At 38.7% G+C, this 23693-nt stretch overlaps 1 protein-coding gene and 1 long non-coding RNA gene across 2 annotated transcripts in view; one reads left to right on the top strand and one right to left on the bottom strand.

Annotated features, from left to right (window-relative positions):
• The window catches only part of LOC148215001 (uncharacterized), a 50763-nt gene that overhangs the window by 14899 nt on the left and 12171 nt on the right, over nt 1-23693 (top strand). The window lies entirely within an intron of this gene.
• On the bottom strand, nt 14735-18347 carry LOC103048963 (interferon-induced transmembrane protein 1-like). Its single transcript, XM_007440518.4, has 2 exons — nt 18053-18347; nt 14735-15490 (listed from the first exon to the last, which is right to left on the bottom strand). Exons 1-2 carry the CDS (start codon nt 18305-18307, stop codon nt 15317-15319), a joined length of 429 nt encoding a protein of 142 aa, XP_007440580.1. The 5' UTR covers nt 18308-18347; the 3' UTR covers nt 14735-15316.

The following is a 23693-nucleotide window of genomic DNA, read 5'->3' as shown; positions in this document are numbered from 1 at the left end:
CAGATGGACCAAAGAGACATAAAAATGAATGAAAAAATAGACAACTTAAAGAAGGAATTGACTCAAGAATTTAGAAATGAGGTCCAGAAAGTGAAGGATGTGGTTGATAATTTGTCAACTGACCTCAAGAATGTTCAAGGACAGGTACAGTTGTTAGAAATTAAGTCAGAAGCAGCCACTAAAGATATTGATTGAAATTTGGATGCTGTTGCATTAGCAGAAATGAGGGAGAAAGAATTTATATTGAGATTGAGGTCGGTAACAGAAAATCCCGGGGAAGATGTAAGAAAATTCATCATTACCACATTAGCACAATTTTTGGAGATGGAGGAACAAGATCTAGATTCTGAAATAGACAAAGTTTTTAGAGTCAATTCACGTTTTGCTAGGGAAAAAAAGGTCCCAAGAGACATATTGATTCATTTTGTACGGAAGGTTACAAGAGAACAAATCTTGAAAAAACACTATAATGATGGACTGGGTATCGCAGGCAAAAAGGTGATTGTTTTAAAAGAAATACATTTAAGGATTTTGAGAAAAAGAAAGGATTACTCCTTCTTCACAGATAAATTAAAGCAACATGGTATTTCTTTTAGATGGGAGAGACTAGAAGGAGTATCTTTTATGTATAAAGAGCAAAGATTTAGAATAAATTCTACTTTAAAGGCAGAAGCCTTTTTGGAAAAATATAAGGCAGACTTTCGCGATACCCATAAAGAATTAGAAGAAAAAGAAAAAGAAAAATCTACAAAAGATATCGAAACCAGTGCAGATTTAACAAAGCTTGGGGCTTCTGGAGTGGATTATAAAAGACTTTAATACAAATATACTTATGGATTACAAATATTTAACCTGGAATATAAATGGAGCAAGTGCTCCTCAAAAAAGAAAGAAAATTTTTCACTTTTTTAAGAAACTGAACTTGGATATAATCTGTTTACAAGGGACTCGTATTTGTAAAAAAGACATTAAGTATTTGGTTCGGAAACAAATTGGAGAAGAATTCATATTGGCTGGACCAAAAAAAACTGAAGGAGTTGTTTTGTTCATACAATCAAAATTGAATCCACAGTTGATTTTGACTGATGACGGAGGAAGATATGTGACAGTTGAAATTAGTATACAAGGGGTTAAAACACTAGTTGTTGGACTGTATGCCCCAAATGTTGATAAAGGGATATTTTATAAAAACTTAATGGACAAATTGATGGACTTACAATATGAGAATTGGTGCCTTATGGGTGATTGGAATGGGGTGATTTCTCCAATGGAAGACAAACAGTCCCCAAAGGGGCTGAGACTTAAACAAGGAAAACTACCCCAAACATTCTTTGATCTGAAAGACATGTTGGACTTACAAGATATTTGGAGACTTTTAAATGGAAATTCTAAGGAATACACATATTTTTCTGAGAGATTTAAATCCTTTTCTCGAATAGATATGTTTTTGATTTCCAAAACTCTGATGATGGATGTTACTAAAGTTGAAATATTACCAAAGATCTTTTCAGATCACAACCCTGTTAAGTTGACTATTAAAGGGAAAAAGAGTACATTTCGATGGAGATTAAATGAGACAATTTTATTGAAAAATGAAATAGTTGATTCTTGTAAAAAAAAGATAAGAGAGTTTTTTCAGTTGAATATGAACAAAGGCACTAATACACAGACTCTTTGGGATGCTAGTAAGACTTACATGAGAGATTATTTCATTCAATATAATGCCTAGTTGAAGAGGAAAAAACAAGAGAAGATGCAATTGATTTTAGATGAAATTAAAAATAAAGAGATTGAGATGAGAAATAATCCATTGAATGAGACTTCGAATACACAAATTAAATTTCTACAAAAACAAATGTCAATGTTAATGATACAGAAATTAGAAATACAATTGAAATTTACGAAACAGAAATATTTTGAATTTGCAAATAAACCAGGTAGATGGCTAGTTTACAAATTGCATAAACAAAGACAGAAAATATTAATTTCTAAAAGAACATGACGGGAAGACTTCAATGGACAATGCAGGCATTCAAGAGGCCTTTTTTTGTTACTATTCATCATTATATAAAAAACAAGATGTTCATCCAGATGATATTGATAAATATCTGCCTAAACAAAAATTATCTATTCTTACTGATCAACAGAGAAAATTACTTAATGATCCCATAACATTAGAGGAAATGTCAACTAAGAAAATTAATTGTGGAAAAGCATCTGGCCCAGATGGTTTATCAGCAGCCTACTATAAACATTTTGAGGAGGAGCTTTGTCTTCCTTTACAAATGACCATGAATTCAGTTTTGGACACAGGTGTAATGCCAGAAACTTGGAAAGAAGCCTATATTACCTTGATTCCAAAAGACCAACAGGATTTGACTTTGACAAAGAATTGTAGACCAATATCTTCATTGAACAATGATTATAAGATATTCACAACAATCCTAGCGGAAAGAATGAAGAATATTCCTGTAAAATTTATCCATCAGGATCAAGCAGGATTTTTACCAAAAAGACAAATCAGAGATAACATTCGAAATGTTCTGGATATATTAGAATACCTGGAACAACACTATGAAAAACAATCAGCCTTGATATTTTTGGATGCTGAAAAAGCCTTTGATAATTTAAATTGGCCTTTTATGTTTAAAGTTTTGGATTTTATGAAATTTGGGGAAAACTTTGTTAAATGGATTAAATCAATATACATACACCAAACCGCAAAAATAATTGTTAATGGAGATTTTACTAAACCATGTGAAATTCAAAAAGGTACGAAACAAGGATGTCCCTTGTCTCCATTATTATTTATATTGGTTTTAGAAGTATTACTTAGAGATATTAGAGAAGATGCAACATTTTGGGAATAAGAGTTTAAAAAGAAGAATATAAGTTAAGAGCTTTTGCTGATGACCTAGTCATTACCTTAGAAAACCCATTGGATGGGATTGAATTGTTAATGCAAAAATTGAGAGACTTTGGGTCGCTAGCAGGGTTCAAAGTAAACATACAAAAAACAACAGTTTTAACTAAAAATGTGGATTTTTACCAACAGAAGAAACTGAATGAACTAACTGGATTTACAATAGAGAAAAAAATAAAATATCTGGGAGTATATTTGACATCGAAGAATGCTGATTTATTTCAGAATAACTATGTTCCACTTTGGACAGATATTAAAAAAGACTTAGACCGATGGGAAAAGTTACAATTGTCACTACTAGGAAGAATATTGGTGATTAAAATGAATATTTTGCTGCGAATTTTATATCTTTTCCAGACAATTCCAGTATTGACTTCAGAAGCACCCTTTAAACAATGGCAACGCGACACCTCTAAGTTTATATATGCAGGGGAAAAAACCAAGAATAAAATATAAAGTTTTACAAGACGTGAAAGAAATAGGTAGTTTGGGTCTTCCCAATTTGAAATTGTACTGTGTAGCTTGCTGTTTAGTATGGCTTAAAGAATGGATCACCTTGAGAAATGAAAATTTATTAAACTTGGAAGGTCACAATTTGAGATTTGGATGGCATGGATATTTGTGGTACGATAAAGTTAAAGTTAATGTGGACTTTAAAAATCACTATATTAGAAGATCTCTATTAAAAGTTTGGAATAAATGTAGACCACTTTTATGTCTTAAGATGCCGATGTGGACCTCTACACAAGAAGCCTTCTATAGAACTGAAACAAGAGATAAAAATAAATGGATGAGATACCAAGTCTTATTAGAAAAAGAACAAGGAGAATATAAAATTAAATCAAAAGAACAATTAGTTTTAGAAGGATATACTTTTCAATAGCTCTCTTATATGCAATACAAAGAAAAATTTTAAATTGATAAAAAAGAATTTGAACAGAATAAATCAGAATTTGAAATCCAATTATGCGAAACAGATGAACATTTAATAGCAAAAATGTACAAATTATTGTTGAGAGAAGAAATGGTTGAAGAACAAGTTAAAGAATGAATGATTAAATGGGCAAAAAATATTGGTCATAATATACATATGCAGCAATGGGAAAATATGTGGTCTAAAGGATTAAAATTTACATTATGTTATAACTTGAAAGAAAATTTCTATAAAATGATGTATCGATGGTATATGACACCCCAAAGACTATCAAAGATGTATGGGACAATTTCCAATGTTTGTTGGAAATGTAACCAATAAGAGGGGTCGTTTTACCATATGTGGTAGACATGTAAAATTGCAAAGAAATTTTGGACTCAAATATAAACATTGATGCAGAGCATACTACAAATACAGATTCCATTTAAACCAGAATTATTTCTGTTGGGGATAATGGACTTTCAAATAGGAAAACATCTTATTAGAATTACTCAATACATGATTACCGCAGCAAGACTTCTTTATGCACAATTTTGGAAAACCCAGACACTAACAACAATACAAGAATGGTTGTTAAAACTGATGGATATGGCAGAAAATGATAAACTGACTTGCTTATTAAAAGAAAACTCAAACAACTATTATCTTAAAGAATGGAAACCATTGATGGACTATTTGCAAAATGCAGGTGGGGTGAAGCTTACATGGGGATTTGAAGATTAGATTATAAATGTAATGGGATATGTTTAGACAAAGAATTATTCCTATTTAATGTATTAAAAACTAGCACTTATGATAGCCTTATTATTTCTAAGACCAGAGATAGACTGGAAGTTGTCTATTTTTCATATCTTTTCTTCTTTTACTTTATCTCACTTTTTCTTTTCCTTTGCTTTATATTTTGTATTTCAAATTTTCCTTTTCATTTCTAACTTTTAAATATGTATCTTTAAAATCTCAATAAAATATTATAAATAAATAAATAATAAACTGTTGACTGTTTAGGGTTCTGTCTGAACCCAACCAATGGCATCAGATGCTCTTGAGAGATCTAGAAGAATTAATTTTCCTCCTCCTCCAGTGAAAATAAAAGTTAATTATTTGGATTTCTTGTTTTCTCCTAATCTGGAAAGGACACAGGGGATGGATCTGCCATCACCCCTTTCTTCTTCTCCAGACAAATTTGGTGGGCAGGTAAGAGATCATTTGATATGAGGAAAGTTGCAACAAAGGTGCCCGTGCAAACTTTCAGCATCCACAAACTTTGTATGTGGAGTACATGTGGAAAATTGAACACTTTTATTGTAAGTACAGGGATATTTATTTATCCTTACCATCAGGGCTCACAATAACCCCCTTGCACATTTTCCAAAGTGAACACTAACATTAGCTTGATCTGCAAATATCACAGAAAAGTTGGTTTCATGCGATATGTTTCCCTGATACATTCTCTGGTTCACACTTAGACTATTGCTAAGCCATAAAAAAGCAATGGCTGGGTTTAAACTCAAGTTAAGACAACACTGCATTATGTCTTGAGTTTTGGTGAGATAGGTATATTCTGACAGTGAAACTATCCTGACTTTATGCTACATCACATAAATGTCACAAAACGAAAGAGAGCAATAGGAGAAGAAACTGAAAGTTCATAATTAGAAGGGAAGTCAGAAGCCATCCTACAAGAATCTTGCCCCCAACTTTGAAGAAACAGTTTAAACTAGCAACCACATGTCCTGTCTTGGGGCATATAATTCAACTTTTTTTTTCCTACAGAGGAGAGGTCAACATATATCTTACTTGGCTTAAAATCTAGTTAAAGTTTAGCTTTTGGTAACTATGTCACACAATGTCATGTATATCAGCTGCCAACTGACAATCGTGAAATACAAAGAAAAATAAAAGAATAAGACTGGTAAACAACCTCTGAATTTAGTTCTGAAAAATAACACTACTTCCCTTCCAATGCTGATTGCTTAATATCGCTTTCTGGTTCATTAGTCAGCCATTATAAATGCATAATTTTTACAGTAAAGGTTACTTTACTGGAATCCAGGATTGTGGTAAATAATCAGATTCTGCCTGTTGTCTACAGTACGTCCTTGAGTTCCCCTTTTAGTACATGATAAAGTGGTTAATAAAGAACAGTTCTAATAATACTGTGTTTTTTTACCCATGCTGACTGGAAATAAAAGAAGTTGAGGGATGAGAAGATACCAAGTAAATCTAGTCTGTCCAAATTATAGAATGAATATAGTTTGGCCTGAGGCTAAAAACTTTACAGTTATTGTGTAATGAACACAATCAAGATGAGATTAATTCTTCTAGTCCTGTTTCTGAACATACTTTTTAGCTCCTTCAGGAGTATCATTGAGGTCATGTCTTTAAAAAATCATACTCTCATCCCAACAGTATACAAATAACACAGTCTAATAACATTAACTCCCAATATAATTATGTTGTGTCAATAGACAAATTTATATAGCACACTGATATGTAAACTAATGATACATATTGGGTTTGCAAAACAGACAACTCTGAGATATGGCTGGATAATTTGTAGTTCAGGGAATTCATTGGGACATGCAGCATAAACATAACCATGTTAGTTACAGAAGTCAATTCTACTAGGCTCAATAAATATTTTTTCCAGATTAATCTATATATGACTAAATCCCTTCTCGTTGCTTTTAATGGGACTTAATAGTAACTTTTAAAGAATTGGTCCCGAACATTTTAAAATTCAGCAGTTCAATTTTGTTTCAGTCTACTGTGTTCTGTGATTTGTTATCCCTCACCAATTTGTCTCAAGGTTTGTGAAAACTTAATGCTGTGTTCAAGCCAAGAGATCAAAACACTGATCACAGAGAGCAATTCTCTTTTTCAATCAAAACGGATACCCTTATGTACTAGGGATGAGTCTGACATTCAAATTTAGTTGAGAACACAGTCTGAAGAAAGGTATGGTGCCACCAATAGTCCCTTCCATGACACCCTGTGTACAGCATTTCTAGTAATAAGAAGGAATAAAAATGCTATTAAGCACCCAAATATGACCTTTCTAAACTAAGGTGGTACAGACATTCCTCCCTCAACTCTTCCCACTTGTACTGCTGATTGTTTGGTCTTGGTAAATCAGTGACAGGCGTAGCCAAAGAATATCTCCATAAATCAAGTTGTCAGAGCCATGAACTCATCCCAGGCCATTTTTTGATAGAGTAATAGGCATATACTTGCCAGTGACACATCAGCTCTTGTACTCTATTTGGTAATCAAAAGGAGCCTGGTAAACCATTTTAGACCCAACCCAATCACCTAGCACTTTCCCCTTTATGTCTCTTTCTGACACCCAGACTAGTAATACTTTTGCCTCAGGGCAAAAATCTCTTAAGAAGGAAAACCACACCTCTCTATTCTGCTTTGCTGAGCAACACTCTCTTCTTCTGTCATCTCCACCCATAGCTGAGCTCACTCAGCAAAGCTTCAGAGTGAGATGCCCACCCCACCCCTGAGCCTCCCACCTCATTTGCCAGCCTTTTCCTCATCCCAGAGAGAGACCCCTTAGAGCCACGTGAAGCCAGCACCCAGTTGATGGACTGGACCTGAACCCAGCCAGTGGGACCCTCATGTAGGGGTCTCCACTGAGTTGGACTTGCAACTCAGCCCAAAGGAGGTTGCAGGGCCTTACAGGAGCTGAACCAAACCTCTCCAGTATGTTGTCTTCTTAGACCTTGGAAGTATGGTCTTGGGTCCCTGAAGCAGCCTGTCTGAGCTGGGTTTCACAGCCTGGAAGAGCTGGCCAGCTTTACTTGGTCAAAAAAGCAGTATGCTAATGCCTGCTCTTTGGACTGGCCTGAGTCCCCAGCTCCAGAAGGACTGGGGTTTCAAGGAGCCAAGCAGCACATGGAGTGAGGCCACCCAAAGCAGTTATTGATAGGGACTCTCCATCTTCCTTCCTTGCCAACTCTTGTATTTAACACTGACCTTTGAGGGCCAAAACTCTGTGAACAAGCTGTGAAGGAAGGGTGATTCTTTTCCCTTGCCTGCTCAGCTTCTCTTCGGTCCAGAAACATTACTTCTATTTTATTCTCACAAGTGCCTATGCAAAAGGTGTTCCTCCATTGTAGATGTGTGTGTGCACACATGCACATATGATAAAATGCTACATCTTGTAATTTTTTCTTCCACTAAATTTACTATGGGAGTAAGTCTCCAAAACTCAAGCCTTTTTGTTACAGCAATCCCTATGTTTCTTTTTTCTGCCTTGTCCTATAACTGAACCCAGTATAAAGTAAGTACAGTAACTGTTTTCCCCCAAAACTTTACCCCTGAGTAAAGTGAATATGCTGTATCCATTAGTGATTCCCAAGAAAGAGGAGCTGAAAGCCAGTGTGATCAGTAAAAGTTTTATTAAAGGACTTACAGGAGTAAGCTCGCAATGCTCCCCGTGATAGACAACAGGTACGTATACTGTGTTCTGCTATGGCATGTCTGTGCCAAGGGGCTGCTTTGTAAAGTTGTATAATCATCATGCTGCAAAATAAGTTGTGTGAGGAACTAGCTTATCAGCCTATGAAATGCCTTTCCTGTGAACTCCTCAGTATCTCTGCACCTGGCATTACGCCCATGTGCATTCCCAGAAAACAGCCTGTGGTGTTGTTACATGCATTCCCAGTTTGGCTTTTGGTCACTCATTCATACACAGCCTGTTGAGGCACGTGGATCTTGTAAGCCCCCCTTGCTTTCTACCTGGGTTTTCCAGATAGGTGCGGCTAGAGCAGAGAGACAGCCCTGGGCAACAGGCGGGAAATAATTAGGGACACACACAGATCATCTTCAGTCCTAGAATGGAGTGGGGTTTGCTCTCTATTTATATACAGTAGCTTGCCCTGCTGATGGTGGGAGTGTGGGTTTTGTTTTGTTTTTCTTGGTAGTTCCTTGATTAGGGTACTATTTACTGCTTCATTGTTTGTCTGGTGTTAATCTTGGTGTTAATCTCTGCTTATCTGGGTGGTGGTTGCTGGCAAGGAAATGTTCTGGTCTTTTGTTTCCTTTTTATTGTCTCTCTTGAATAGTGTGTAGATGTTGTTTATTTCTATGTGCCTGTTGATGGCTGCCTTATCTGAATACCAAGCTTCCAGGAATTCCCTTGTGTTTTTGGATTTAGCTTGGTCTAAGATGCTGACAGTTCCTCAGTTGAAACTATGGTTAAGTCTGTCCATGTGTTGTGAGATTAAGGAGTTTTCATTGTGTCTTCTGACTGCTAGTTGGTGTTCATGGATACGCTCTGCTAGCCTTCTGCCTGTCTGTCCTACATAGTGGTTTTTACAGTCCTTACACTGTATGTAGATGACTCCTGTTTTTTCTCCTTGGGGTACTGGGTCTTTTGGTTTACTTAAGATGTTTTGGAGGACTTTAGTTGGTTTGTGTGCTACACAGATGCCATGTGGTTGTAATAGTCTGTTGGTAGTTTCTGAGATGTTTCTGAGATGTTTCTCAGTATGATCCTTTTCATAGCTTGTGTTGGTTGTGTTGTAGTAGGTTGAGAGGTCAGGCACTTTTTGATAAAGTTGCATGGATATCCATTTTATTGGAAGATGTTGTATAGGTGGTCTGGTCTGCCTTGTTAATTTACAAGTCTGTAACTGTTGATGGGATGGGGGGGTGTTTCCATGTGCTCAGACTCAGCTTCCTTTCAGGTGACATTTTTCCTTTGTTTCCTTAATGACTTGTTTTCTTCTTCTCTACCTCCCTGAAAGGATCTTTTAGACAAGATTCCTGGCTTTCTGTCCTCTCTGCTTACATGGCTGCTTCATCTTTAGTTATGGCAGCTTCAGCCTAATCTCATACTGTGCCGTGCATCTTACTGTTTTTTATACTAAAGTTCATGCAGTGGCTAAACATGGCATTAGCTTGGTTCAGGGTATACAGTAACATTTTTTAAAATTTCTCTCATTACTTTTGCCATGTCTGAACTCCAGGCTTTTATCTTACTGAATCCAGTGCATTGCGCTCCAGATCCCTTGACCTTCTCTCTTGAATTCAGTATGTTACTCTCTGAACTTCATGACTTTCTCTTATTGAGCTAAATTATTGGACAATGTGCAAATTCTTATGGGTTATTACTGCTTCTTGGATGGCCTTATATGTTAGTTTTTAAGTATTCTTTGTGCTATGTTCTCCATAAATTGTCAACTGCTTATCAGATCACCCACCCTGGGCCAGCATACAGCTCCCGATTAGACCATGGGAACATAGTTCTCATGAGGAAAACGGTTCCACACCTCACCGTAGGCAGCGCTGAGTTATATGGATGAATGTTCTGAAGATTATAATGAAGTTATACTAAGTTCAGTTCAGCAACCTTCACCTGAAACCAGACTGCTTGGTTTATTGATTTTTCTCCTTATTAGAGAAACCAGGGTTCAGAGGTATTGGGAAGGAAGGCAGCATTCCACTTTGGTTTTGAATTCATTTATTCATTTAATGTGGAAGCTTAGGAGCGTGGTGGTATAGAAAATGCCTCGTTTTTCTCACAAGGTTCCTGTGCCAAAACAGAAGCAACAGGAAGAAATGATCAGAGGTAAGCATATCAGTGCCCCCAGAAACACCAAAAGCTGGTTCTAGCTTTTTAGAGGCCCTTGAGCAAGGTAAGTGGTCCCGCTTTCTCTTCTGCACCTCTAATTCAGGGCCCAGGAAGAAGAGCTAGCATTACTATCTAAACCAGACTCCTGCTATCATCTCCTCTATTGCTACCTTCTGCAGTCTGTAGATTGTTGGAAGAACTGGCTAGCTGTTAGACTAAGATCCGCAGGTTTTAGTACCCTCCAATCTTCAATGCTGTGCCATGATAGAGGTCCTTCCTCAGAGCAAGGCAAGCCATAAGGAGTGATGGCATGGACCAAATCTACACCTCATTGCTGCCATCATGGCAAATTAGGTGCTGTCTAGGACACTTCACCTGCAATGACTTGCTGTGAATAAGGATTCATTCCTCAGAGCAAGCAGGAAGGCAGGGCCTATATTTCAGAAAGTCCTGGAGAAATTGCATACTACAGAAACTGTAATAATGTTCCAGGACAGACAAACTGATAATGCTGCTCCATGTGAAGAGCAGAGCCTCATCTTCAGCATACAGCATCAGCCCCCCAATACCAGTGGACCTGATCCTTTGAAAATCTAGAGTGAACAATGCCCTTCAATATGGGTGAATATCTTGTGTTTACATTAGCCCATAACACTGTGCTCACTTCTATCATTAATGGCCTTTTTCCTGCAAAGCTTGTATAGCCTTTCAGTGGAGAATACTTCTCATGTTAGTATTTGAACTGAAAGCCGAACAGGATTCAGCCAGCCATCTGCAATTTACAGATTGAGTCCTACTGGACAGACACAAGGACTGAATTATCTTAGACAAAGCAGCTTTACAGATTAATGGTTGTCAGTTCAGCTTTTTACCCACTGCCCCCCCCCCATCATTCAGTAATTACTTCAACTATATGAAGATCTAGACCTCCACAGAAAAAGTCTGGTAACAAGGTGTTAATTGTACAAGCTTAGCAAATATGGAGCAAGTGTCTTTTGTGCACACAGTATGGTAAAAAGCTTTCTCAGCAGATTGGAATAAATATGCAGCTGGCTTCAAATGACTTAAGATTCACATACAGTCTCAGGCACACTGCTGAACTTTTGAAAACTCATTAAACTGGATCATGTATTGCTTTGCCAAGTACACCATTGAATTCATAAGGGGCGCACTGACCTCCCAGTGTTGTTGGCAGACCAGCTTAGAGAGTAGCTTTGTATTGGTTAAATCAAGGTTCTTAGTGTTTAACAAGGAATATCTGATCAGTGAAACCCAAGATGGTCCATTTGTGATTTCACTAAAGGCTTGCCTGCAGCTGACTAGAAAAGTTCAGATTGATGTTCAGATTGTCAAAGTGAATTGGACACCCTGCTTTCCCCCATCCCCACCTCCCTTTACTGAAGAAGTTACACAATACATTCTTAATTTAGTAGTAATATCCTCTTTAGTGTGTTCTGGGGAGATATATTGTACTGATATTATATGGTGGCCTCGAAGGCCAACACATTGTATTGCAACCTATACAGTGTATTACTATCAATAAAATAGAACTGGACCTTTTCCCTTTTAAGATCTTGGTTTCTACTCTTGAAGACACAGATCTATTTAGCCCTTGTTGTTGGAGATTGCATCATTTCTTGCTCCTATGGGCCTTTTTAACCACTAGGGCAAACAGCAAGAAATAGATAAGGGGCTTCACATCTTTCCCCTAAATTTCTGTGTTTTACGTGGCCTGTTAGTAAAATGAGTCTCTATGTTTCAGAGACTAGGGAACTTCCTGTTTATCTCTTGTCTTTTTATCATTTCAAGATGCAATTTAGGTAGAAGTAAGGTTTTCTTATCCTATGTATTTCTTAATACAGGTAGTCCTTGTTTAGCGACTGTCTCATTTTGTGACCATTTGCAGTTATGACAGTGATGAAAAAGTAGCTTTGCAACCAGTCCTTGCATTTATAATCTTTGCAGGTCTGTAAAGCAAAGGAAAGCTGAAGTAAAATCATAAGCACAGTTGCAGTTTCACTTAGTGACCACTTCACTTAATGATTGAGTTGCTGGTCTCAATAGTGGTCGCTAAATGAGGACCACCTGTAAATCAACCTTTTACTTCAGTTATGTCAGTTAGCATTCATTGATAGCTAGGTTATCTAAGAAAAGTGAGCCCTCATCCTCTCTGGAGAGCACACTGGAGAAAACCTATCTTGTCCTGGTTAGTGTCAGTACTTACACACAATACACTTTAAAATAAAACATGTTATACCTCCCCCACAATCTGCAACTTGCTTGAACTTTTCTGTCTCCCTACTAGTGAGTAGGGAGGTTCAACTTTTGATGCGTTTTCCTGCTGTGCTTCCCTGTACTATTTCCTGTTCCAATGAATAGCCTGTTAAAAACCTTTTTGTTTCAGACCTCCAAACTAATTAGAATGTGGGCTTGCAGCAGTAAACATTCTGCTATAGGATATTGCTAAGCTGCATTGTCTGAAAAAGAAGCAATTCTTCTTCCCATGAAGCTGTTAAGTTCTGAAATAACTTTGGAAAATAGCTATAGGGAAACCTAGCCCAGTTTCAACTAATGGTTTGATATCAATGACTGTGGACATTTCATTACATATATGTTAGATATGAAGAATATTCATCAAGATCTACATATAAGAATATCACTTGGCTGCCTTTCGCTTAGTCACTGAATTCTTGGACGTGCAGATTAACATGAATGCATGCCACTAAAAGCATTTGAGAAGCAGTGTGAAATTCCTCATCTCTAGTATTTGGTCTTCAATGGTTTGTTCACTATGATGGTGCTGTCCACAAGATTCTGACTAGCATGTGTGAAGCAACTCTGAAGAAACATTATATCACTCCCACTCCAGCAATCCGTGTCTGGAACACCATAAGCCACTTTTTTCCTGAAAGGAATAAACTACCCATAGATTAGCCATTTAGTGTGAACGGCGAATGAATGGAAAACATCTACAAAGGACAACTTGTATTTGGTTTTCCACATGTTGTTTTTGAGACAAGTGTTTTAAGGGAGCACTAGGAGGAAGCTGGAGCCTTTGTACAAAGCAAAGATGTTCTGAAGCAAACCCTGGATTCCTGGACGTGTGCTAAATTCTACCATCAAGGAAGGGAACCAATGTGAAGTAAAAGGGCTGCATGGACACTTTGCAACAATGGGGACTTTGGTTAAAATTCTAGAAGGCCCCAATCCAGAAGCCTACAGAAAGCCATTACCTTCCTGAAAAAAGGACTACCTGCTACAGTCAAAGGTCAGCTTGTAAACAAAACTTCTCCCTCCCGTTTCATGCTTGCTCTGGGCTAGCTATCCAACATTGCAGGGAGTATGAAAAATTGAATGCAGAATTAGTCTATAGGATTATTTAGGTTTATTAGAAGACTGTTTATTGATCTACTTTGTATGGCTTATTAAATATTCTTCTCCACTGATCTCAAGGGCAGAACTTATCCCTCTGCCCTGTAAATTTCTGTGTGACATTATCAGTTCCCCTTTTCTTAGGCTTTCTCACTGGGGAAGGTAGTTCAATAACTTGATCAGGCTGATTTTTTTGGAGTTCTGAATGCATTATAATGCCCAATCCTAAAATTGGTCCCCAAGTCTGTTCCAAGCATTTGTGTAATCTGTGAGGTCCAGAACTAGAAAATCACCAATAGACTGCTGCCTGGATTTTCCAGGAAATCTGCAAGGGACAGGCCAGTTCCAGTGAATAAAAATTCAGGTGATTTAGACTCTTGTACAGTAGCCATTTGCCTGCAGCTCCCAAGATTTATCCAGATTTATTTCAAGTGAACACTTCTTTATTAATGCAGGTTAGACATAGGACCTTAGTTATGACCTCTGGGAGAAATGTGTTTGCACTGATATTACAATGCCATTTAAATGGATTTCCATGACATCAGTACTGCTACAGCCACCATGGCAAGGCATCTCTGAGAAAGATACTTAGTGTGGACCAGTGTCTAAAGTTGTGATAAATTGTGACCTTTACCCCAGCAATTCCCTACAATAGAAGTGTTTGTCTGGAAGAAGTCTTGCTACAAGGATGGGGAGGGGGGAAATGAGCATTTGATTACAGCTGTCATGTCTTCTAAGGTGGGGGGCACCTTTGAGCCATCTCCAAGATACTATGCAAATGCTGTAAGATGGTTGCTGGAGCATGCAGTGTGCAGATACTTCAGGTTAACACCAGTCTTATAGCTGAGGCACATTTTATAGGATCCCTTTCACTGTGATGGATTGGAGCTCCTTTAAAAAAAAAAGCCAACTACAAACATGCTCAAGACCATACAATTTATTCAAAAATTATACAAATATTTTAGAACAGATCATACCAAGCTCTACAATCATTTCCTATTACAAAAGTTATAGAAAAATATAGGAACCCCCACGCCAGCCTAGGAACGTGTCAGGAGCAGAACTTTGCCGCCTGATTCTTTTGCATCCTTTCAGAGTGATTCCTTCCTCCAGGCTACACCATGGTCCTTCCAGATCAGTAACATTCAATTGAACAAAAAGCTGCCTGGGTATAGCCAGTAGAAAAATAAGTCAAGAGTGCAGAAGAGGCAACAAGGCCATGTGTAATATTTAAAAAGCAGCCTGAAATCATACATCAATAATGCAGTTATACGTTCCAGCTCTTGAAATGGACCCTTGACCACTTCCATCTGGGCAATGGCAAGAGACCCATTCTTGCAAATACTGTACTAGTTTCTCAAAGCAAGGGCTGCTTTTTGGGCAACAACACATTAGGATTAGGAGTGGAGGGAGAAGGCCAACCACCAAGAAGTAGGAGCAGAAGCTCTTGTATCAAGGACAGGAGGTGGGCAATTTTCAAAAGGAAATTATGCTGATGCATGGTTCAGTGAGGGTAGGGCAGCTGTTGTTTGTTAGCATTAATCAGTACTGCAAAGATGATGATGACAATAACAACACCCAGGATGTTCAGCAGGAGGGCAACAATGTTCAAACACTTGGCAGTAGAACCGTAGCTGGAAGCTCCATTGTAGTCCCCAACCACTTTGCGATCTCTGGCCTGTCAGGAGAGAAGAAAGAAAAGATCCATTACTGGAAGCAACCTATAGAAGAACTATTGGCACACTCCTGAACTTCAATTATGGCACCAAATTAAGAGAAAATATTCTTTGCAAAACAGCATGCAAGAATGCCATGTTTATGTGATCAGGGGAGGCGAGAACTGGCCAAAATATCTCACTTGCAAGGATGAGACATGCAGAACAAATGCAGCTGGACCTTATGATACTGTTTGTTACAAGAACTATGGTTTCTAGGAGACAAAGGACACATTTTTGTCTTTGCATTACTCCGGAAATGTGTTTGGAATTGAGTTGCATTCCACTACTATTCCCCACCTTCAGGAAACAGCCTGCTTAGATTAGCCATTAGCTTAACAGCAACCCTTTCAATACATGTAAAATATGGCAGTACAGTTGAGTATATAAAAGTCTGGACAATTTTCTACACTGAGAGGAGTGGCAACTTTAGAAATCAAGGAATTCAAAGAAGGATCACACATTGATCTGTACATTTTGTATGGTCATTTTTAAATATACTGAGATCTCCTATACAAGTTTCCTCAGATGTAAGAAGCTGAATTGTGATTGCAATTGAGCCCTGCACTCAGTTGCAGCTTCAGAGTAGGACCTGCTCTATTTGAAGTGGAATTGCTCTTTTTTCCCATTGCAGTTCGTTATTAGCACCATTGCATTTGAAACTGGTGCTTGAGAAAGCTTATAAGGATGGATGTTGGAGGCAAAAGCAATAACTGAAAATTAAGGAAGCTCAGAGATTCAGTTGCCCAACTGTTATTACAATTATCATGTGGCATACTTGCATATGTGGATCAATCTGGCCATTCATTAGAATTTTCTGCATACGTCTCACTTTCTTATATGTGAGATTTCTGTCAAATTATCTAAACTGGTTTGTTGATATTGTGCTTCATGGGTTATATCTTTGTTACATTCAAAACAAAGTGCAGAGAATTATAATGTATGAACAGGTTAATTCACATAAACAAGTATGCAGCATGATAACTACACTAGCAGTTGGGCAACTTGAATCTCTGAGCAACATCCATGAACAAGCTTGAGGAGTTCAGGAGACAACTAAAGCTTAGCAGAATGCATTAATTCAGCTGTTCACATCTGTAAATAATCAGATGCCTAATGATCCACAGAGCAGCTCTGTTGGATGCCAAGCATGGAAAGTAGATGGGGACGTACCATGTTCTTCTCTATGGCTAGGAACCCTGCACACCCAACATGGGAAACTGAACGTAAGGACAGAATGCACAACAAATGTTAGTATTTACATTTCAGTAACTGTAGAAAGGTTGTGCAACCTCAGAAAGGAAAATTAATGAGTCACTTGGATTGAGATGGGCGGCTACAGAAATTGCATAAATAATGTATTCACACAACATTCAGTCAAGATATGTTTCACCATAGTTTCCTAAATAAACCATAACTGGCTGGGTTCACACAACCCATTAAGCTACAAGTATATGATGTAAACTTAGCCAGCTATCTGTTGCTCTTAATCAAGGATTTATAGTTTTGAAACCCAAGAGTCTGACTAAACTGTGTAAGATAACAGGATGTGTCATAAGTGCTACTCAGAATATTTTATTCCTACTTCTGATTAAGGCTGCTTCATACCTGCCAATACATCACCTAACAAATGCAGCCTCAGGTGTTAACTTGCCTGTGTCAATGCCACAGGGTGTATCAAACACCACATCTTCATAACAATATGCAAATCATTCCTCCTAAAGACATCAACTGTCTTCCCATGAAGTATTAAGTAATGAACATGAACATTGAAGTATATCCTACAGCAGAGGGAAAATAACCCCTTTCAAAATAAGAAATTGTACATCATGCACAATATATTTACCCACAACTGGCTTAACAATGCCTTACTCAGTCAGATGTTCAGAGTTTTCAAGTGACACTCAACCAATAAGCATTTAGGCTGAGTTCACACAATTTATCAGGATAAAATATGGCTGCTGATTTGTAAACCCAGCCAATGAGAAGAAGAGGAAGATATTACAGGGTAGTAAAGTATCCTCTAAACTTCTAATTTAAACGAAGATGCAAAAAAAGGGGGGGGGGAGCAGAAACTGCCCAGTGCAAAATTTCCACTTACACTGAACGGGACAGCCCCATTGAATCACTTCTTTGGGCTACCTCGCTTTCACTCTCTATTTCAGGCCGATCTCTTGGGCAATCCTAAAAACGACCAAGTTACTCCCATGCCACTGTAAGCGATTTCCTTCCCCCACCGTGGAATTTGGATCCAAAGGAGCGCGATCAAACGGGGAACCCAGGCCCGACGGGGTATTTCTCTGCCGCGCAACGGCCATAATGAACCCGCTGCGCATTACGAACCCCAAGGAGGTCAATGGCGCTGACTTCCGAGTACCGAGGAACAGGATCGAGTTCTTCGGACAGTTAACTTTATAATGCAAGCGCTCGATCGGAACCTAGAAGTTTTCCGGAAAAACGCCCTGCGCTCCCGGGGAACGAGCGAGGAGAGGGAAACACACAGAAAGCACCCAGCGCGTTCTCACCTTAATGGAAAAAACCAAGGCCAAAAACCCCAGGCAGAAAACGTTTAGGTATAACGTGGTGCAGAGGGACCAGAGGACGTGGTCGCGGGGCGGCGTCGCATAGACCTGCTGCGAGTGCATGCGAATCACGGTGGCCCCGGCCGGCACCCCGGGAGCCCCGATCATCCCCATATCGTGCTCCTCCTTCAGCTGCTCATAGTTCGGCAACCCGCCCTGGCCCTGCGGTGAGTGCGCGAACTGGATGCCGCTCGCCATTTTCAGGGGAAGGAAGCGGAGGCTCTGGCGGGCCAGCGGCGGGGCTCGGCGCTTTTGTGTCAGGAGGCGGGAGCTCGCGCCCTCCTGGAGCCAACGAAGGCGGCTCTGTTGGGGAATCGAAAGTTGGCTTTTTATCTCTGTCCGCCCACAGCCTCTTTCTCTGAAGAAAATACTTTAAGCCTCGGACCCTGTGTCTGACGAGATGAACTTCTGATGTTAGGAACAGCAGATGCTTTCGTAACGCTGTACGCTCGCCGAAGAAGTTCATGTAACAGTACGATATGGCCATGAAAATTAAGTGACTTCGCGCACAGATTTGACAAACGGTGGCTAGGATCAGGCAAAATGCTGGACCCGCCATTTACAAATCAAAGTGGGCTCTTAACGTTTCTTCAAACGTGTGGTTTCCTCGTCTACGCTTTTAGCTGTCTGAATCCAATGATTACAAAACGTGGTTTAGCATGTGGTCTACTGATATCAGCAAAACTGGAGTTAATAGAGTTGGGGTCTGACCAGGGTCATGGGCTACTGAACTTGTACCCCTCAGCAGAGCATGACAACGATCTCTCTGATTAAGTCTGCAAATGAGCGGAAAGAGGAAGATACCGATCTTGTGTGAAAGCAGGTGTGACGTCGGTCAGCAGAAGGACAGGAGCAGAGATGTAGATGTGTATTCAGACAAGGCTTAAAATAAAGATGTTCTAAAACCACTAAGAGTCCCAGATACAGACGACCACCAGCTGTCATGGATGCCGCCATACCTGTGGTTTGAAAGCATGTTATGTTATTGTGGGATGTTAGTTATTAAGTACGCATGCTCAACTATGTAACCAATCATGTAATCACTGATAACGAAGCTGTCTTTGAAAAGGAATAAATGATTCATGCCTTCTAATTTCCGGCCTCTCTTCTTGGGAAGGGGTGCTCACTTACTAAGGTGCCTTAATAAATGAGTAACTGAGCTTCTCGAGTCCAGTCTTTCATCGGGTTAAAGGGCTGGGCTGAAACCATGATTTTTGTGGCCAACACTACCTATGCACTTAACTGTGGTTAACTAATAGCCTGTGGTGGTTTACCTTTAGATTTAGATGCGTTCACCTAATAACCATCAAGAATATCAAAATATACCAGACATTTCGCTTAAAGCAAACAGAGTCCCCCGGAAGGGGCCTTTTTTTGTTTTCCAAGAATATGAAAGAATAACCATTATCTTACCTATTTATGGCTTTGCCATCTTCATGCATGAGGGGAGAGGCAAGATATCTCTTGTCAGTCTAGTCAATCATTACCTGATTTTTCTTCCAATAAACAGTCTAAACAGTTCTGTTTCTTCCACAGAGCCATCGATTTGTTCCTTCCTTCCTCTTACACTCTTTTCCCATTAGATGCTGGTTATCCCCATCTTCTTGCGGTTGTTTTCCTATGGGCACTTATCACATGAGAAGGAGTATTGTGGCATAATATACGTTCAATAGCTTTGTATCTTTCCTCAGCAATCACAACAGCATAGCCTGATTAACATTTTAATGTTGTTTTCCGTTACAGTTGAGCATAAGTCTTACAGAGTTCAAGCCAGCTTTTGCAAACATTGGCTTGCAGTCAATGTGCACTATTCTTAAATGGTGTAATAATTAATTATAAAAGAAGGTAACGTAGAAATGGTCTTTATAATCCCATTTTGACGATTGTGGAAAGTGTAAGATAGGGAGGTGAATAATCATCTCATCCACATATCAAACAGCCTCAGTAAAGAGACTTAATTGCTGCTACAGCAGTAGCTGAATTGAAACAGAAGAACCCCGTTTACGTTCTTCCATGAATGCAATTTCACAAAAAAATCCCATCCCAAAAGAAGATAATGTCATACCACTTGGTATTCTGGCCACAAAAACGTTATGTTTGTGTCCACAAAGTCACTAATAGTTGAACTCAATTTGAAAACTACTTTCCTTTTTTTTTTTTTTAAGATATCCTTTATTATTAACTACATCCCATTCTCTTCTGAAAGGAGAAATATTTGATGAATTAGGTTTCTGCTAGCTTCTCACAATTTTCTCAGTCTTTCCCTTCCTCTTAAAAGTTTCTCACAATTTTCTCAGTCTTTCCCTTCCTCTTAACTCATTCACTGTTTGTTCATATCTTTGTTTTGCAATTCATCCTTCCTTCATCCTCTCTGTATGACCAAACAACACATCCTTCATGCTGGTCCTTCACTTTGGTCTTCAGTCACATTCTTTCAGCATCCATTCATGCTTGCCCCTGTCTCCTACCACACACACTCTTTTCAAATAACCCATTTCCACTTTATTCAACTTACTTTTATGGTTTTCCTGACATACCCAATTCTCATTTCCAGATAACAAAGTAGGCAGAAGCAGGCTGCAGTACACAACCATTTTCACTTCTGCAAACTTTCACTCCTTGCAAAAGACCACATATTGCATACTATCTTTCAGCATTTGCATATTTTAAAATTTCTTCATTCACTTTAGGAAACATTATTAAGGTACACAAATTCATCTATTTTAGTTTTTCACCATTTATGTGTAACTTGCAATCACTGACTCAATTACCTGGGATTTCAATACATATCAACTCTATTCTATACTGCTCTTATCAAATTCAGCAATTTGCACGTCCATATTTGCTCAAAACATTCTATAATTTAAGCCTATTCATGTTATCATGTGCTTCATCTAAATCAACAGATATATCATAAACTTCCTCACATTTTGTTTCTTAATGATTTGTCAAAGAGCAAAACATCTTTTCTGCACACCCCCTGCTAGCATAAAACTACAGTGTACTTCCCAAATTTTGCTCATATTTGCTTCTCATACCCTTTCAATCAGAATTCTGTCAAATATCTTCCCAGGCATGCTTAACAAGCTAAAACCTGTAGTTTTATGTACAGTCTTTCTCCCTTTCTAGGTAACAGCATTCTTCCAATTTTCAGACACAGAAGTAATCTTCACACACACATTATACAAGTTGCTTAACCTCTCAGTAAGCAAACCACACAGTTATATTTTTGTAGATTTTATGTTATACCATGCATACTATCAGGCTTACCATTTTTCAATAATATCATACCATTTTTTTGACTTCTTTTTCATCATTTTTTTCTTGGACACTAAAGTAGAGCATTTCTTTCAATAACACCCTTTGTCATATCAGTATCATTCTCATTCTCCCTAAAATATTCCTTCACTTCAGTTTCATCCCATTTTATTTCATAATTTATATTGTTTATCCCAATTCACCAAGTCCAAAACCATTTTTCTACAGTATATGCACATTATACAATATTCTGAAGAAATCCCTAACTGAAATGGGATCACATGATCAATTTCATGCAAATACGTCTTGTTGGGTATGTTTCTGTTTAGGATCAAGCAAATCAGCACAAAAGAACATGCAGAAGTTTAAATTTGTGGTGGGATATAGATTAGCTATCAATGAGTGCTTCCAAAGTTGGGGAAGCAACTGTTTCTCTTCTGACTTGACACCTGTGAGATTTACTGGTAACAAATCCATTCAGTCTAATTCAGTGGCTTGACTGGTGGTCTTTCTTTTCTGTTCCCTGCTTTTTGTAACATATTGCGTATGAAGAGTACTGGAGAACACAAAAGCTTGCACATTCTTTTCTGCTACTCTGGCTGGTTCTATAAAAGATATTGCCTAGCTATATAACAGCAACTAGCTGATCTTGAAAAGTTAAGCAAGGTTGGGCCTGGTTAGTAATTGGGAGATTGCCAGGAATACTAGTGTGTAGGCAACATCTTTGAAGAAGGCAATGACTCACCATTTCCAGATTTCCAAAAATGAAAGGTGGGATTCATTTGTTTGTATAATTTACTTATTTATTAATGTCCATCCATAATTTCAAGTACTTGCACAAACTCAATTTAGACTTCCATGTTTGGGTTGTAAGACTCCAAATGTCTCTAGATGGCAGCAGTGGGATACAGAAAACTCTTTATTGCCATCTAGCAGTCCTGTGGAGTTTTCCAGCCCTGATATTATATACCTGACTGAACTAGGGGCAATTTAAAAAGTTGTTGCCTGCACTGTGATGTGTGCTGCTTTGACCATTTGAGCATCCTGCTGCTTATGCTGTTGCTACCAGTCAACCAAGCTGGCCTCTTAGAAAGTGGGAAATAATAATAATAATAACCATAATAATAATGACAAAAAAGTCTGGATAGTGGACATTGCCATACCTGGAGGCAGCAGAATAGAAGAGAAAGAACTGGAGAAAATAATAAAATATAAAGACCTGCAAACAGAAGTAGAATGACTGTGGCAAAAGAAAGCAAAGATACTACCAATAGTAATAGGCACTTTGGGTGCAATCCCAAAACATCTGGAGCACCACTTGAAGACCATTAGCAGTGACAAAATCACCATCAGTCGATTGCAAAAGGCAGCTTTACTTGGAACAGCTTACACCCTGTGACGATCCTTTGACACCATTAAACAACATCTGCCTACCCCAGGTCCTTGGGGAGGACTCGATAGGTGGATAAAAATGCCAAATCCAATCTAAACATCTGGCTGACCGATTAAACTTGTATGCTGCCGAACTCTCAACAACTCTTTTCCTATTTGGGGTTTGTATGCCTGATGCCCAGGATGTCTCCCCTAAACCAGGATATCTGGTCAGTCTACCACAAGGGAGAGTTCCAATTACATTCAAATGAATGGGACCAGAATTCTCTTCAGAGCTTGCACTCCAAATTCCAACACTGAACATGCACAAGGAGAAGGTAACGGGCAGGACCAATACTTATGGATTTGCTCCCTCTCCTTCACCCCCTTTTAAAGTCCTTGCATATTTAGGAAAGAACTGTTGCTTGGGAATATGACCCCTGTGTTGGAAGAGCTTCACTGGAGTGCAATAGCTCAATGCTCCCTGCAGACTTTTTTTCACAGTTCAGGCCTCTTCTTGGCCTTGGGCTTAGGAAGAAGTCACAGCCTTTTGTTTTTTTCTCCCAGCCCATTACATTATTTTCTTTACTCCCTGTTTGGAAAAAAAATGTCTGTGCATTGGAAAGCTGCATTAACACTGAGACCTGATATTTGGGAAAGTAGGAAAAAACTGTTTTTCCTGGTATTCCAACTAAATGGGGGAAATCTGGTTTGGCCTGCTATTGTTATGGTACAAATTCCCTATTCCGCTTCAGCTATGAGAGCAGTGAATGGTGCTGACCTCACTGTTTAAATGTGAGACAAGTTGAAGGACATGATTGGTGGATTCCCCTGGTTTCATTTCCCCTTCCAGTGAGCATCTCCTACCACTAAGGAACGCAACCACCCACCAATTAGCTGTCCCTAACATGCGGTGGTGGAGCCGGGATGGGCAACAACAGGCAGATGCTCGCAA

This window comes from Python bivittatus, unplaced genomic scaffold, assembly GCF_059951505.1.
Source record: "Python bivittatus isolate LINGU-HERP-01145 unplaced genomic scaffold, Pbiv_v1 ctg000480_np1212, whole genome shotgun sequence".
Taxonomy (NCBI): Eukaryota; Metazoa; Chordata; class Lepidosauria; order Squamata; family Pythonidae; genus Python; species Python bivittatus.
Note: the sequence above shows the minus strand (reverse complement) of the source record. Positions and strands in the feature narration are given on the sequence as shown.